Below are 15,778 nucleotides of genomic sequence, written 5' to 3'. Positions count from 1 at the left end.
GGGGCCAGCTAAATGACCAATGGAGTCACTGCTTCACTCTGGGGCCAGAAATTAACTTTTCCCCGAGCCAGAAACTCCAGAAAGGGTCCAAACTCTACAAGCCCACAGTTCAGCAGGTGCAGCCTTTGTGAGGCCACTGGACTAGCTGGTGCACAGAGTGGCAACTTTCTAAAAATTGCTCAACTTAAAAGTGTAATAAATGTTGACTTGACCATCAAGTCACGATTAGTGCCACAATTGATTTGATACCTTACATGACCCAGTTACGTAATCCCATTTAGGAGTTAGCTGTTTTGGGGTGCCAACCAGTAACACTGTGTTGGCCAATGGGGCTACTAACTTTAACCACAGCAAAACAGCAATTTGCAAGTGTTGCTGCTTAGACACACATAAAAATATATGTCCTACTTAACAAAATACAGCTCCCTGCCATAGGACTGTAAAGGCCTTCCTTAGGGGAGACATATATATTGCTAAGAGATAGGGTAGCTTTGCCATTAATGGCGTGAAACTGCCTTTCCAGTTTGCAGTCGTAGCCTGGGGCCATGTTTTCACTTTGTCACACACAGAGTGGCACAACCAGTGCTGCAGCCCTATGGGGACATTCTGCATTACGTGCCCTAGGCACCCTGGGCACCATATGCTAGGAACTTATAAGTGAGTCAGTACTTGCCAATTGGGGGCACCCAATTCAATATAACTTTTGTAAAGGGACCGAACACTGTCACTGAGGTCTGGACAGAGGCCTCAGTGCACTGTCAGAGTCGAAATCCAGCAGTGACAGTCAATCGGGGGGAAAAGAGGAGGGAAACCTGGAAAAAGCCTGTTTCCTTACAGTGCACTTGTTCAACAGGCTTAACTAGGTCCTTGTAGCCGGCACTCGCTCAATTATGGTCAGCCTGAACTTGTGACTTTGCCCCTGTCTGGTATGACTAGATAACCACAGTTGGCACTTTGTGCTTTTTTGGCACTATTTTAACTGAATTCTTTAAAATTGCATATTACTGGTTCTTCTTACTGAATTTTTGAGGTTCTGGTCTTATTTAATTTATTAAAGCTTTCTCTATTTTTGTAATTTGGTGTGGGAATTTTCTTGGGTTGTGTTTTCACTTTATTATTGTTGAAGTGATGGATAAATGCTTTACACATTACCTCTAAGATATGCCTGATTGCTCTGTGCCAAGATTGTGGTTTCTGACTGAGTAGGTGTTCCCCCCCCTAATCCAGTGACCCAATTTCTCACAGAAGGATAAAGACTGTAATGTTTGTCGTAACATTTCTTGACAGTTAAATAAAACTAAGTTGCAACCAAAGGGCGATATCAAGATGGCCCAAGTTTCAGCTTTTATATTGGTGTTTTTAAGTCTGCATTTTTCAGTAAGCATATGCTATTTTTAAAATATAATTCTCACAGCCTACCTGCCGTAAAATACATTAATAAACATGACCAAAGTCTTGAAAACAACTTGCAGTCTGTGTTGTAATGTATTCACCTTACTAAGGAATACTTACAGGACATCCATGAAAATGCTCAAAATACAGAAGGCATTTCTGAAGAATGTTTTTTTCCACAGCCATTTGCTTTTTGGTCATATCCTATTTAAAAAAGGTATTTGTAAGGTTACGATTTGATGTAAAAAATATTCTTTATATATAAATTCCCCTAACAGAATAGAAAACTACAAAATTATGTTGTGGACAACTTTTCTTTAATGGTTCCTGTACAGTCCATTGTGGCATACATCACTGATAAAAGTTTTTCTAAACGTTTTCTACAACCTAATTATATCTATTGCATCCAGCTTTTTCAATAAATTAAGGCAAAAGATTAAATGAAACACGATACCGATGTGCCATCTACATTGAAGGCAAAAACACTAGCAATGATGTAACCAAATTTTATTCTCTTTTGAAGATAATCAGGGGAAATGTACAGGAAATAACATCATAATAAACTAACATGCCACCCGACCAATCTTAACTATATATTTACATTCGTCCTTTCCAACAACATCTATTTCTGATGAATTTCTAAATGTCTTAATAACTATTGTACCACCAAACTTTGAAAATGTACTCTCCCAACAATTCATAAGAAAGGCACGTGTTTATCTGACAGTGTATGTTTAGCAACTGAATATGTTAGCACTAATCAAACAATTGCACCATACATGTTTTTCTTGAACATTTTCTTCTTACAACAAACATGGATTCCTGCGACTACTTCCTTGATAGGAAAGTGTTCTTCCATCCCAGTGACCTGTACAGCTGTCTTGTCTATTTTTACTTAAGACTATCCCCATTCAACTGTCCAAAATGATTAAGAATTTAGGGATGTTTTGACAGCGATTACTCTGAAAGCCATGATAGTTTTCTAGTGGTTGAAGGCACAAACTAGTATATTCGGTTTTGACACTGAATTATGACCCACGGAGGGAGGCAGCCCAGTTTGGGGTCATCGCCACATCGATGGGTGTATTGCAGAGGATGTGGATATCTGAATTAGCTTCTTACTATACTGCAGGAGACAAAGCAGTGAACAGTCATTGTAGAGTAAATTGGGTCTCTCTAAAGGCAATCAAGCCTCAGCGGGGTTCAGAAGGGAAATACTGCTGAGATACAGTGAGGCTTTAGGAGCAAACAGCAGTCTATTAGGGCGCAAGTGCCCTGAGAGAGGAAACTGTCATTCAACTTTAAGGATTCCTGAAACTAGGCAAACCTATTGGATTGGTCGGAGGAAAAAAGTATCAAAAGTGACCCAAAACAATGGGACCACTGGGAATACAGTAAGATACTGAACCCTGAATGAGAATGCATTTGAACACGATGGAAATAGTATCCAAAAGAAGAGAAAGCTAAGAAACACAGAAACTGTGAAATGTGAAGGAATGTAAGAAGTGAATCTGTTGGGCTCAAAGTCGCATAGAACACAAAGAGAAATAATGAGTGGCTGGATAACAGGGAGACAGAGGGAGAGGAAGAGCAGAAAGAAATGGGTATGCAGAAGAAGACAGTCAGAAAAAAAGAGGAGTGGAGAACAAAGGGCCACTAGAAAGAGGAAGAAGGGTGAATAATTGCATTGGAAGAATGACGGAACAAGAAGACAGAGAGAACAAATCTTGAAATTAAATAATTTGTAGAGCACACAAAAATCGTAGGTCAGTGCCAGAAGCTTATTTGCAAGAAAGAAGTGGGGGTGAAAAGAAGGTGATCTCGAGTATAGTTCTAAATGCCAATTTGCAAAACACAAACTCTTTACAACTTCACAAGTTTCACAGCTAGGTTCTTGGCACTGCCAGAAAAAAGTGGCAACCCTGAGTAAAGATCTAAGTCGTCATTGAGCATTCATACAATATATCATATGTACTAGCATGTCATGTTACCCTGGATCAGCTTTCTGCATGTGAGGCCACAACTTGTAAACAAGCTAGAGCCAGGAACGACAGCATTAGTTCCAATGGAGAAACGGAGTTCTGGAATAGATCTTCCTGTCAGACATACTGAGCACTGTAAGCCCTGTGGTGGAATAACGTTGGGGTTTCTTCAATTCGCAAGGGGTACTTTGGATGTTTTGTGGTTGTCTATGTTCATGCTTCTTATGAATGAAATGCTATCTTGCTAGATCTACCTCCTCTGTCTTCATTCACTCTGGTCACACTTTGTGAGTAGTGAATAAAATGTTTTATCCTAATCAAATACACAGGAAACAATATGCTACTACCACATGTAAGAATACAAAAACTGATAGCCAGTTTTACTGATTGATTTGATAGCCCATATTCACATTCCACTTCACTGTTACTACAGAAGAACTCCTTGAATGCTAGATAAACAAGTGATACAAGACTCATTCAAAAGGTGACCAGAATACTGTGCAGAAAAAAATTAAAGGCCATGGGGCAAAACCTACTGCACTTAGTTGTCAAAATTTGCAAAACATGTTTGACATATAAAAAGTGTTCATTTATTTACTTGCGGTTTTAAAACAACTGTTATATAAAGTATCATCTGCTTGCAATAAGTTCCTGATGATTTTACGGGAACTTTCCCTACTATCCCCTTGAGTAACCCTCTGAAAAATACAAGAACAAAGCTATTCATCAGAGAAGCAAAAGGATTAGTTGTTTGCTGTCTTAAAAACCGTGATATACACCACCATGACCTTACTTACATGTTACACTGTTTATATGCCAAATTAAATGTAAATATACTTTGAATAGATTTCCAAGTCTACCCCTGTGCAAATAAAGAGGCTAAATAATTTTCCACTACAGATGAAGGGATAAAGATACCAAGCATCTTTAACACTGCTGTTCAACAGTATAAGTAACGGTCAGACTGTCTACCTTCCCACAGCCCCACTAGAATGTGGCACTTCAAGAATTCACACCATGTTATCCTATTGGAACAGTACTTAAAAATAAAACTTGACAATGCTAACTGCAATTAGTCACTGAAAGCAGGTGGCATGTAACTGGAAAGGCTTGGTCATACTAAAATGATAAAACCTAATTAGCCTTCCTCATCTTTCCAAAATATAGGATTTCCTAAAGAAACTCACATAATTCAGCTCGATAAGATTCACGCTTTGTGAGGAATATGTACCCCAGGTGTAGAAATTGAGTGTCATTAATAGCCAGGTAATACGTTTTCAAGCCTGCTTTAAATTTGTTGTTGCAATTGCTTATAATCTAATATTTAATGTAGGCCAATGCATTTCATAAAACCTTTCCTTAGGTATGCATATGTGGGCATTTTAATATCCTAGCATACTATCATCATTTGGTTCTTGCTAAGTAAGGCTTGTCAAGTGGCCTTCTGTGTTAGTAGAATTGGCATCATAGTTTTAGTCTCCTTTAAGCTGAATTTTATCCTTTCCCTTATTGGTCAGGTTGTCCCACTCATGCTATGTCTTCTCTAGGACACCACCACATCACCTGTCTTCGAGATTGTCTAATCTCCCTGATACAAATGAATTTCATCTGGTGTTATTACATTATAGAGTGCAGGCAGATGCAGCATTTTGTTTATTTTGAATAAAGTAATTTGAAAATGGCCGTATCAAATGTTCTTTAGAATAAATTATAAAATGTAGTGCAACAAATTTGGCAGGAAAGTATCAGGCAAGTGCAGTAAGGTCAGCAACGATGCAATAAAATGTGACAGCAATTACTCTTTGTCATTCAAACCAAACAACGGTGCTGGCTGTCTTTTGTCTGACCACCCCTGCATGTCAAAAACATGTACAGTTGACGCATGGTAGCCAACAGACATTGGTCAGATTCATATTCTTTACTCCTAATCTTAAACCATGCAGGGTCAACCTCTGGTCTTAACACAATGTAATTGACCTCAATGTCAAAGGTTTCCTGTGTACAAGCTCACAAGCGTAATTACAACCCTTGACCTTCAGTGCCTTCCTGTCCACCAACTCAAGCCTCTTCTGAGGAGTGCAAATTGCAATCAATAGTGTTTCTGAAATAACAATACATGCCAGGCTTCTTACTCTGAAATGTTTTCAATTTTCCAGGGCTGGCCGGAGAATTGGCCTCTTTTGGAACAACTTCATAACTTCATAAAGTGTTTCATTTGCATTTTTCATGCTTTTTCCTCTTTTTCTTCTCCACTTTGTCTTTTGTTCTTCAAAATACCACAAGTATCTACTGTACCTTTATTTTGAGTAGTAACAAATTTAATAATTTGTTACATAGGCTGTTCTGTTGTTACAGCGCACAAAACAGTTCTACCATAACAAACTGCTCCTGTTATGTTTCTTCCTCCCTACATCCAAAGTGTCCTGATGCATAAACCCTAATAGTTCATCTGGTAGGCAACTTCGTTACAGACAAACTCTCAGCTCAACATTCACCTTATTTTCTATCACAACCTTCAAACTCCAATTCACAAAGGTCTGTCTTTGCTTGTTTGGTTTTTGGTTTCACTTAACTTAGCTTTTAGTTACTTTTGTTAATTAATTTTCCAAAAAACAATAATTAAATAAATTATAGAACATCAAGATAGAGTGCAAGAGAGAAGCCATGCTTCTCAGATCTCTATGACTGGCTAACTTAATTGTTTAACCTAATTATAAAAAGATAACAACGTTGCTCCCTACTTGACTGCTACAAAAATCACTACATGTGCCACTGTGTGCCACATCTCAGCTGCACAACTCTTGTCACTGATCTTATTCATTCAGGGCTGTATAAAATCACCTATCTGTAAAGTTAGATCATTGGCAGGGTCATCTTGGACAGGATTCTGTTGTGGGCTTAGGGTAATCGTTGTTGATGTTCAAACGGCTTCAGATCCGGGCTCGGGACTCAGAAGCAATGTTTTAACCTTTACCTCCTAATTAACAAATATACTGTGGCCAAAGATGGCCCCCTGTATCTTGCTTTTATGGACCTGGCATACGCTTTTGATAGTTGTCTGGGTCAAACTCTGGGAGGTTCTCATTTCCCTGGGACCTGTCCCAAGCTTGGTTGCCTTTCTACGTGCTCTTCATTATGATCTGAGTGCTTGTGTTAGATTTGGGCAGGGTGGTGAATGCATAGAGAGTTTTGGGCTGGGACGTGGGGTGCGGCAGGGATGTGTTCTAGCCCCCATTTGGTTCCTTTTATATATTAATGGGCTGGAGTCAGCACTGACAGCCAGCGGCAGGGACCCACCGACTCTAAGGGCAGACGTCCCTGGCTCCTCTGATGTTATGGTGCTCTATTTGGCAAAATTATGAGGCCTCGCTGAACAGAGACATAATTTCGGACAGCCTTGGCTGTAACAAGGTTCCCCACATCCCATGGTTAAGATATGTAAGGGATACATGTTTTACACTAGGCGAACCGAATATATTGAGTTCACCTGGCCATTTTACAGCGATGGACAAGAAGTGCCTTAAAAATGCTTTCACGAAACCCTTCCAAGGAAAGGAAAGCCAATGAATTCCAGAAATCCACTAATAAAGAGTATGTGTTGGTACGAACAACTCTGGGTATGGAACCATACTTGGTGATGGTACCAAGTGCCAGGGATAGAGCCCTCATCACTAGGTTCAGGTTGGGTCTGATTAGGTGTCAACTTTTTTTTCCTTTGGATCAGTTTAACCCGAAGAAAATACTAACCTGTCCCTGTGACGAGCAATCCCTGAAAACACTTGCCCATTTTACTTTTTTTATGGGTTTTGCAATAGTTATGCTAGGATGTTTCTGTTTTCCCTTCTGAGAGAGTCATTAATTTCTCAGCACATCCCGGCTTTTCTGTAATTATAGTTAGATCCAAATCTTAACGTCTGTCTAGAAGTTGTCTTATTCCTCAAGAACGCTTTACATCACAGGCGATCTCTGACACACGCTTTGCACTTTGCATACCTGGCTTCCGGTTTTGCCTAATGTTTATGGTTAGGTCTTTTTAAATTTTGTCTGTTTACCTTTTATTAATGAACTGTTAACCTATTTAAGCCCTGATGTACTACTTGGGTGTCCTAGCATCAGCTTTGGGTCCAAATAATGCTTTGTGTTTTTAATTTGACGGTGTTATATTCTATATGTGTGAATAACTTGCTTTTATGGTTTATTAATTTAAATCGAAATAAAGCTAAATTAAAAAAAAAGTTAGTAATAATCAAATTTCCGAGAAAGATAAGGGTGGAATTCACTTTCTGAGCAGGAAGTTCAAATAGGAATTTTAATGAGCTCCTGCAGATAATTCAACAATAATTATATTTTGCTGGATTTGGATCAAAAGATATTTCTTTCAAGAATTTTGGTATCCAATTAATATGAATTTTTTGATAAAGACTGCTTAGCTATTAGAGGTAAAAGTAGGTATTGTATCAGCTTTTCAAACCGTGTGTAATATAACGATTTTGAAAGTAACCTGGTATTTGTCCTCCCTATTCACTCTTTAATATTATCCGAGTATCAACAATGAAACTATAGCATACAACAACAATTAGTAACAGTTTAATAATGCTTAATATATCTCAGACTAACAGTGCTAGTGGTAATTTACAAAATAGAGCAGAAGGGTGAATCTTCAGTACTCCTTCTAGAATAATGTTTTTACCCCGAAAAAGTGTGCTGTACCTTTAAATTCTCGGGAAGGTTAAGTAACTGCCTTTTGTCCTTCAGTCGTTTCCATACGGATTCCATAGTTTCTTCCACAGAAGAGGTTTGAGCACTGGCCGCTCCTTGCTGTTCAGTGGCGGAGTATGTCCCAGAGCTCTCGCCTTGCAAGCTGCTTTGTGACATTTGCAGTGCTTTGCTGCGATCATCAGACATTTTCATTTTAAGTTCTGTTGCGGAAAATAATCATTCACAGTTTTATTCACTATTGTTGCCTGCTTCAATACCTAATTCCATAACAACTGAAGCTGTGTTTCATGCAATTAGAATATTAAAATTATTATCCGTTGTCAATTATCCCCTCTACGCAAGCCATGTGGCCCTACAGACCCCCTTAGGAACTGTTCCCGTTTGATTTCAGTCTAATCATGCCCATTACACACTGGGTGACATATAATTGACGTACTGGAATTGGAAGACCACCGCCCTTTCGATTATTTTGGATGGTCAAGGAGGAGCTGGAGAAAGTCAGTAGTTACTATTCTGCAGCAGTCATGACGAGGCATCTTCAATAGTGGTGTAAGAACTGATGGCCCCGTTCACAAAATGTAGGAAACAAACCCAGAAGGGAAGAAAAGGTTTATGTGCGACCAGTTTTACTCATACAATCGAATTCTCTAAATTACAGAAAGAATCATCTTTACAATTCATGGGCCAATGCCTACAGATTTTCAAAAGTTATTACTAGTTTTGTCATTCGCTTACTCATGAAAATATCTAAACTCAGTTCTATAAATACGTCTTGTACTAAATAGGTGAATTTTCATTCATTAGAAAACTTCATGTGTAAGATGCCTTTTGAAGTGCAAATTCACCATAATATATTTATGTGGTCGACAAAGAAAATGTTTTCCCATTGCAGAATTCCCTTCCTTTACAGCATTATGCCGTATTAGGGTGACTGCATGTTTTCCCCTCACATTTTGCTCTCTTGTTGCAGCCCTCTGTGGCAGTCCGACTACTTGTGCAAATTCGGTGTGAAAATCCACAGCAGAAACTGTCAATTTCCACAACATCCTTTATTTTTAAAATATACACATTTCAGGAGTATTTCAGAAATGAAAGAACACTGGAAATCAATAATAAAGTTAAAGTTCTTATCCGGCTTCATATTCAGTCTATTTTTGGTGCTCCAAGTGTGCATAGTTCTGTTCATTTCACTAAATTAGAGGAGGCTGCCTTGTTCATAATTAATTGCTTCTTCTTGCTTTTATTCCTCATAAGCCACGAATTGGGTCCATTTACAACCTTTTTTTGATACTCCAGTGTCAGCACCAAGGGTTAAAGTAAGTTCCAACAATGGTCTGCAGAGTGCAGCTAGCGGCAAGGCTCCGGGCCCTGATGGGGTTTCAAACGATTTATTCAAACACAATGTAGATTTTTGGGCCCACCTTTTAACTAACGTCTTAAGGGCAGCAGTTAAAGGTAATTTAATTAAGTCTTGGAGAGAGGACATTATAGTGCCGATCTATAAAAAGGGTGACCAGAACTTGAAAACATGTCACCGCCCAATTTCACTAATCGACTCAATGGCAAAAATTCTTGGGATGGCTATCCTGGGCAAATTGGAGGATTCAGCAGAGTCTACCTTGTTTTTTTCACCATTTCAATATGATTTTAGACCTAGTGTAGGGACTGTAGAGAAGGCTCTTAATTTAAATCTAATTTGGGGGAAGTATGTCAGGGCCAGGAGAGGTGCCCTTCATAAGGCATTGATGGACCTCTCCTATGCCTTTGATTTAGTGGATAAGGCAATCTTGTGAGATCTAATGAATCAGGCAGGCATTGATCAACCCTTGCTGGGCCTGGTAAGGCATCTACACTGTGACACAACCACAAAGGTGCAGTACACACAATCTGGGAACTGTACTAAACCAATAAGGGTCACCAGAGGAGTCAGGCAAGGATGTATTTTAGCCTCTTTCCTGTTTTTATTTTATATCAACTCCATAGACGCCTTTTAAAGACGTAGGAAAGACGTTCCCAGAAGTGGCACCCAAGCAGTTCCTGTACTTTTGCATGCATAGAATGCCATTCTTTTAGCCTTAACAGCTAACGGCCTCCAGAATCCTCTTAATGATTTTAACGATTTTATGATAAAACTAAATTTAAGGGTAAATCACCAAAAATCATTTGTAGTGATCTGTGGGCCTAAATGCACTAAGTCTAGATGTTTTAATATTGGGGGACACCCTACTTAAAAGGTAGTTTTTTTAGAATTATTTGGGCTTCTTGTTGGATGCTAGTGGGTCCTGGTTGAGGCTAATTAATCAGAGAACACAAAAGATGGAGGCCGCTTGTGAACTGATATTTAGATTTGCTGAAAGAATAGGATACAAACCAATAAAGGAAATGATTCATCTTTAGCTTGGTGTTTATGGAGCAGAAGTGTGGGGAGGTGTTGCCCCGAGATCAATGTAAGTTCCTTTTGCAGACTATTAGCAATACCCCAAACTAACCCAAGCTTTATTACACACCAAGAACTGGGAATGGAATTTTTGGAGGATTTTGTTAGTGTAGCTCCCCTACTATAATGGTTGAAGATATGGAACACTCCACGGCCAGTTTCACACGGAAAGTCCTGGAGGATTGCTTAAATCTTGATAATGTGGCTGCCATTCCATGGGTGGCCTAGATCAAAAATAGCCTTTATAGTGCAGGGTTGGGAACTTTCTTTGATTCCCCTCAAAGAATAGACTCCAAAACAAAAAATAGGGTTAAAAAGATCTTTGCTTTATCTAGAGAGGAGGCCCGAATTGAACGGCCTCTCAGTAAGGGTACCATTATTAGCTATATCTAAATCCCTAATGTTTCTGGTATGAAATTGTATCTAACATGGATAAATAACCCTTGGTACAGGTTTTATTTAACCGGGTAATGTTAAGTCTGGTCTATCATTTAGCCGCTTTTCCCTTAGCCAGTTCTTGGGTCACCTTTTTTTCTCATTGCCCATGTGATGCTACCTCTTCACAATCAACAGCATACTTTATGCTATTCTGTAGACTGTATCATCCGTAAAAGTCCATTTTTTACGCCCCATTTTGATGCAGACACTTTACATCATACAAGGACGGATTGGGGTATTTGTAATCCCTATCTATGCCTGAAATGTGTTTCTCTGTACTGAGCTATATAAAGGGTGCTATAAAATGAAGGAAAAACTATGCAGCCTACTTTTATATTGTGGTGTTTTAATGGACTGTGAATGAAGGATTTTAAGTGATTTTGTTTTTATAAGGAAAGGGGACCAATCAGGTGTTTTAACCACAGCTTGGGAAATTTTGCACTGACTAAAATTTGAATGCAGTTATGTTTTTATCATTGTGAATAATGTATTTATTAATGTGCTTTTATGGCAACCAATTTGGCTGAAGAAATACATTTTGATGATGATCTGCGTGGTGAGTGTGTTGAGCTACATCAAACACACAGACCTCCAAATACCCAACCATATATTCACTGCTCTGGTATTAGTGTGTATGTTATGTTTGTCTGTGCTGTGTGGTGCTAGGAGTTCGAAGAGTGGACTAAACATTCGGATTTTGACAGAATCCAAAATGCCTTTCAGGATGTTCTTGGAGTTTTCGGATTATACTGAAAAAACGGGTTGTGATGCCAAAACAATAAAACGTCCCTTACATTTGGATTTATTGATATAAATAAATAAATAACTAATGAATAAGCAACTGTCCACAGAGATCCACATCCAGGCCAGATTTTCAGAATATCCACATACGAAAAATGTACCTAAAATCGCTATAAATCCAATTTATTTATATCGTCAATTGGTTGCAAACCAGAAAATCTGTCATGGATCTGGCCTTCTCAGCCTATACTGGGGACCACTGCTCAATACTGTTTACCACATTCCAATTCAAACATAAAACATACAAAGTTATGGTTTACCTTTTAGTTGCTTGCGCTCTTTAGCCAAATCATTCATCCATTTTAGGACTTCGGGATTGGAGATTTTGTCACTCTGAGAGGGCTACCCAAAGAAGCAAATAGAAGATACAAACAGGTCAGCAGATATTAAACAATATTTCAAGGTAAAACGTTGGCTGGTATGGTCACGGAAGCATGCACTTCCTTCATTCACATTCAGTTATTCACTTTAAATAATAATCCCACATTGAACTACGTTAAACGTTTGTTTTCTCCGAGTTGCTTTAAATGTAACTGAAATCCACGTATTGCATTTATAAAACACTGAAGTGGGGCATTAGCTGAATTGTGCAGATCAAAAGTAATCTCAAAAATCTAAAAGGGCAGGCAATCTAGGGGCAGACCTTGAATCACTTTTCTTATGATCTTGGATTCCGAGTTACCAAATTACCCATTAAAAAGTATCCAAAAGCGCCACCATCTGAGAGTGCCACAAACATTGCTACTTTAAAAATGTTTATAGCTGAGCCCTGTTTGCTACATGGTCCATGAAAAATAGATTGAAATTACACTGAATTGTATAGAAATTCCTACAGATTATGTCTCCATTAGTGGATGGAAAAACAAGAAAACAGACCAAATATAACTGCAGCTTAATAGTAAAGGCATTTGTTCACTGCATTCTGTAAAGATGTACCTTACTCCTTATCGTTCACTTAACTCAAGACTAGCTTTCAGCTCATTTACAAAGCCAAGGCTGTGGCTGACCCACTACTTCACAAGCAGTCTCAGGCAAGGAGGGCAGTCGGGCATCGGCCGATGGGCCTGTGCCTGAAGCCAGTCAACGGGCCGTTTTGTCGCTCTATTAAACAGTGCAACCTGCTTTTGTGTCTCGGACGCCACCAAGGGCCCAACTTGAAAGGCAGTCATATTAGCTTTTACATTTATATACTGAGCCTGTCCCCATGCAGATGAAGTCAGGGCAGCCGGCTAATTGTCATACGCAGAATGACAATGGAGTGCTCCTCCTCTCACAGCCTGCTCCCTGGCTCCCTCCTGTGACAGAGGTGCAGATAGGAAGCAATTACCACTTGCTTTGCAGAGGACTGGGGCAGGGGAGAGGACCTGAGAGTTGGATGGTGGGGGGTTGGTGGGAGGCAGGGAGGTAACTCCGCAGTTTATTTTTGTCCCCTCCATGGAACAGGGTGGGGTAAATTAGTCTCTGATGTTCTTTGCCTGCCCCATACCAGTTCCTGCAGTCCCAGCATCAGCTCAACACACTGTGATCCTGGACAAATCACATAATCCACCTGAGCCTCATAAGAACTTAATCTGACCTTTTGTAATGTTACCTGGTGCTCTTGTAAAGTTCTCCTACACCTCTGTGTCAATTTGTGCTATATAAAATTGCATGTATGTGAGGAAAGTGGCACTATGTATATTTATTTTGCATTTACCCACTAGCATATTTCCATTTGTTGGAACTTGCGCATGATGCTACCTGCAAGTAAAATAAAAATGAGGATGAGCCTTTCAACAGTCTCAGAAAACTAGAGTAACTAGTGTAAAAGCACTGTGCATATCCAAAAACACACCCTGAGGGAGTGTAAAAGGCCTATGGATGAAGAGGACTCTCAGAGGATCTTACGAGTGAATACTATTTTGTTAGTAGGCATTCTGCATTCAAAATACTTTAAATCTAAGAACGGTGGCAACTAATTTTCCTGATTATGGCAAACCATACCTGATTGCTCAGATTTCATTATGCTGAGAAACATTTGCATATTCCATAGTCTCAAGATGGGACTGGCATAAAGTGCAGGTCCCAACTGACAACTGAGGCCTGATACAACTGGCGGTGGCCTGCTGGTAATTACAGACTTCTTTGTTTGGTCTGGGATGAGAAAAGCCTGAGGAGTGGACAGCTTTAAAGGACTACGGGGCATATTTATACTCCGTTTGCGCCGAATTAGCGTGGTTTTTTTCGACGCAAATTCGGCGCAAAACTAACGCCATATTTATACTTTGGCGTTAGACGCGTCTAGCGCCAAAGTATGGGCAAATAGCGTCATTTTTTTGCGTGAACGCCTTCCTTGCGTTAATGAGATGCAAGGAAGGCGTTCCCGTCGAAAAAAATGACGGCGACGCAGATGCGTCGTATTTATACTCACGGGCAAAAATCACGCCCGGGAGTGGTCGGGTCAAAAAACCCCGCATTTGCGCCACTTTTTAACGCCTGGGTCAGGGTAGGCGTTAAGGGGCCTGTGGGCTCAAAATGAGCCCACAGGTGCCCTCCCATGCCCCCAGGGACCCCCCTGCCACCCTTGCCCACCCCAGGAGGACACCCAAGGATGGAGGGACCCACCCCAGGGACATTCAGGTAAGTTCAGGTAAGTATAATTTTTTTTTTTTTAATATTTTTTTTTTGGCATAGGGTGGCCTGATTTGTGCCCCCCTACATGCCACAATGCCCAATAACCATGCCCAGGGGACAGAAGTCCCCTGGGCATGGCCATTGGGCAAGGGGGCATGACTCCTGTCTTTACTAAGACAGGAGTCATGTAAATGGCGTCTGGGCGTCGTTTAAAATGGCGCAAATCGGGTTAAGACGATTTTTTAGCGTCAACCTGACTTGCGCCATTTTAAGACGCCCTAACGCCATTTTTCCCAACGCCGGCGCTGCCTGGTGTACGTGGTTTTTTTCCACGCACACCAGGCAGCGCCGGTCTGCTTGCGCCGGCTAACGCCATTCAATAAATACGGCGCCCGCATGGTGCTTCAGAATGGCGTTAGCCGGCGCAAAATTTTTTGACGCTAAACTGCGTTAGCGCAGTTTAGCGTCAAAAAGTATAAATACGGGCCTACATGCTTAAAAGTTATGAATAAGGCTCCCGGTTTTAAGGTATCTATGTTTTTTAACATATATGTCAGTATTTATCTTATTGGTATTCATCCCCATTTATGTTGTATCTTGAGAATAAATTAAGTTGTAAAATTGTATATCTGCACATTTATTTAACTTGTAAACACGCACTCATACTTTGATGCCTGTCATGGTTTAGCAAACTAAGGCCCATTTTTATACTTTTTTAGCGCCGCATTTGCGCCGCATTTTGACACAAAAACGGTGTAAAATTTACAAAATACAATAGTATTTTGTAAGTTTGCGCCGCTTTTGCGTCAAAAAATGACGCAAATGCGACACTAAAAAAGTATGAATATGGGCCAAAGTAGCCAAATAAAACAAAACTCTACCCCAACAAGTATATATTAGAATTATACTACAAATATATGTTACCATATGTCTGTATTCAAGTAACTCTCATCCTATTTTTTTACTTCCCGTTTTGTGTATCTACTCACTTGTTTTTCACAGGAATTCATGAAAGACAACATAGGGAGTCCTTTATAAGAAACCGGGTTTTCTATATTTTTCCATTTTTAAAAACAAAAACAGGCAGTACACACATTGTTTTCTGTCTGTATTTATTTATGAAAATCAGTAACAACAGAAAAATGGGAGACTATGAAGTATACAAATACCAAGCTATACCTGGCTTATGAGACCTATTGAATGTGAAACCAGACCTAGTTTCCAAGTTTTCGAGTTCAGAGAGGTCATGGCCTGGCAGTTTGGGCTGCACTGTTCCCATGGTAGCAGGGTCAGGACTGATTTGCATATGACTTGGTCCAAACTGAGGTGGCACGGTGGGCAAATATGGATTGGGATGCAGCTTGAGGAATTGTCAGTGGCTGAAATTATTTCAAGT

The 15,778-nt window shown here is 39.8% G+C and overlaps 1 protein-coding gene across 4 annotated transcripts in view; it reads right to left on the bottom strand.

The window, feature by feature from the left end:
* Window positions 1–15,778, bottom strand: part of FAM13C (family with sequence similarity 13 member C) — a 753,858-nt gene that overhangs the window by 137,233 nt on the left and 600,847 nt on the right. For 3 of the 4 annotated variants that reach the window (XM_069240966.1, XM_069240967.1, XM_069240965.1), the window contains 2 exons: window positions 12,030–12,111; window positions 8,085–8,293 (listed from right to left, as the gene is read on the bottom strand). In XM_069240966.1, coding sequence (XP_069097067.1) covers window positions 8,085–8,293; window positions 12,030–12,111 — 291 coding nt within the window. Of the gene's footprint in view, window positions 1–1,512; window positions 1,597–8,084; window positions 8,294–12,029; window positions 12,112–15,778 lie in introns of all 4 variants that reach the window. The other variant, XM_069240964.1, reaches the window with a different exon arrangement.

Source organism: Pleurodeles waltl, chromosome 6 (assembly GCF_031143425.1).
Source record: "Pleurodeles waltl isolate 20211129_DDA chromosome 6, aPleWal1.hap1.20221129, whole genome shotgun sequence".
In the NCBI taxonomy this organism is placed as follows: Eukaryota; Metazoa; Chordata; class Amphibia; order Caudata; family Salamandridae; genus Pleurodeles; species Pleurodeles waltl.
The sequence above is the reverse complement of the archived record's forward strand: the minus strand, read 5'-3'. Positions and strand labels throughout refer to the sequence as shown.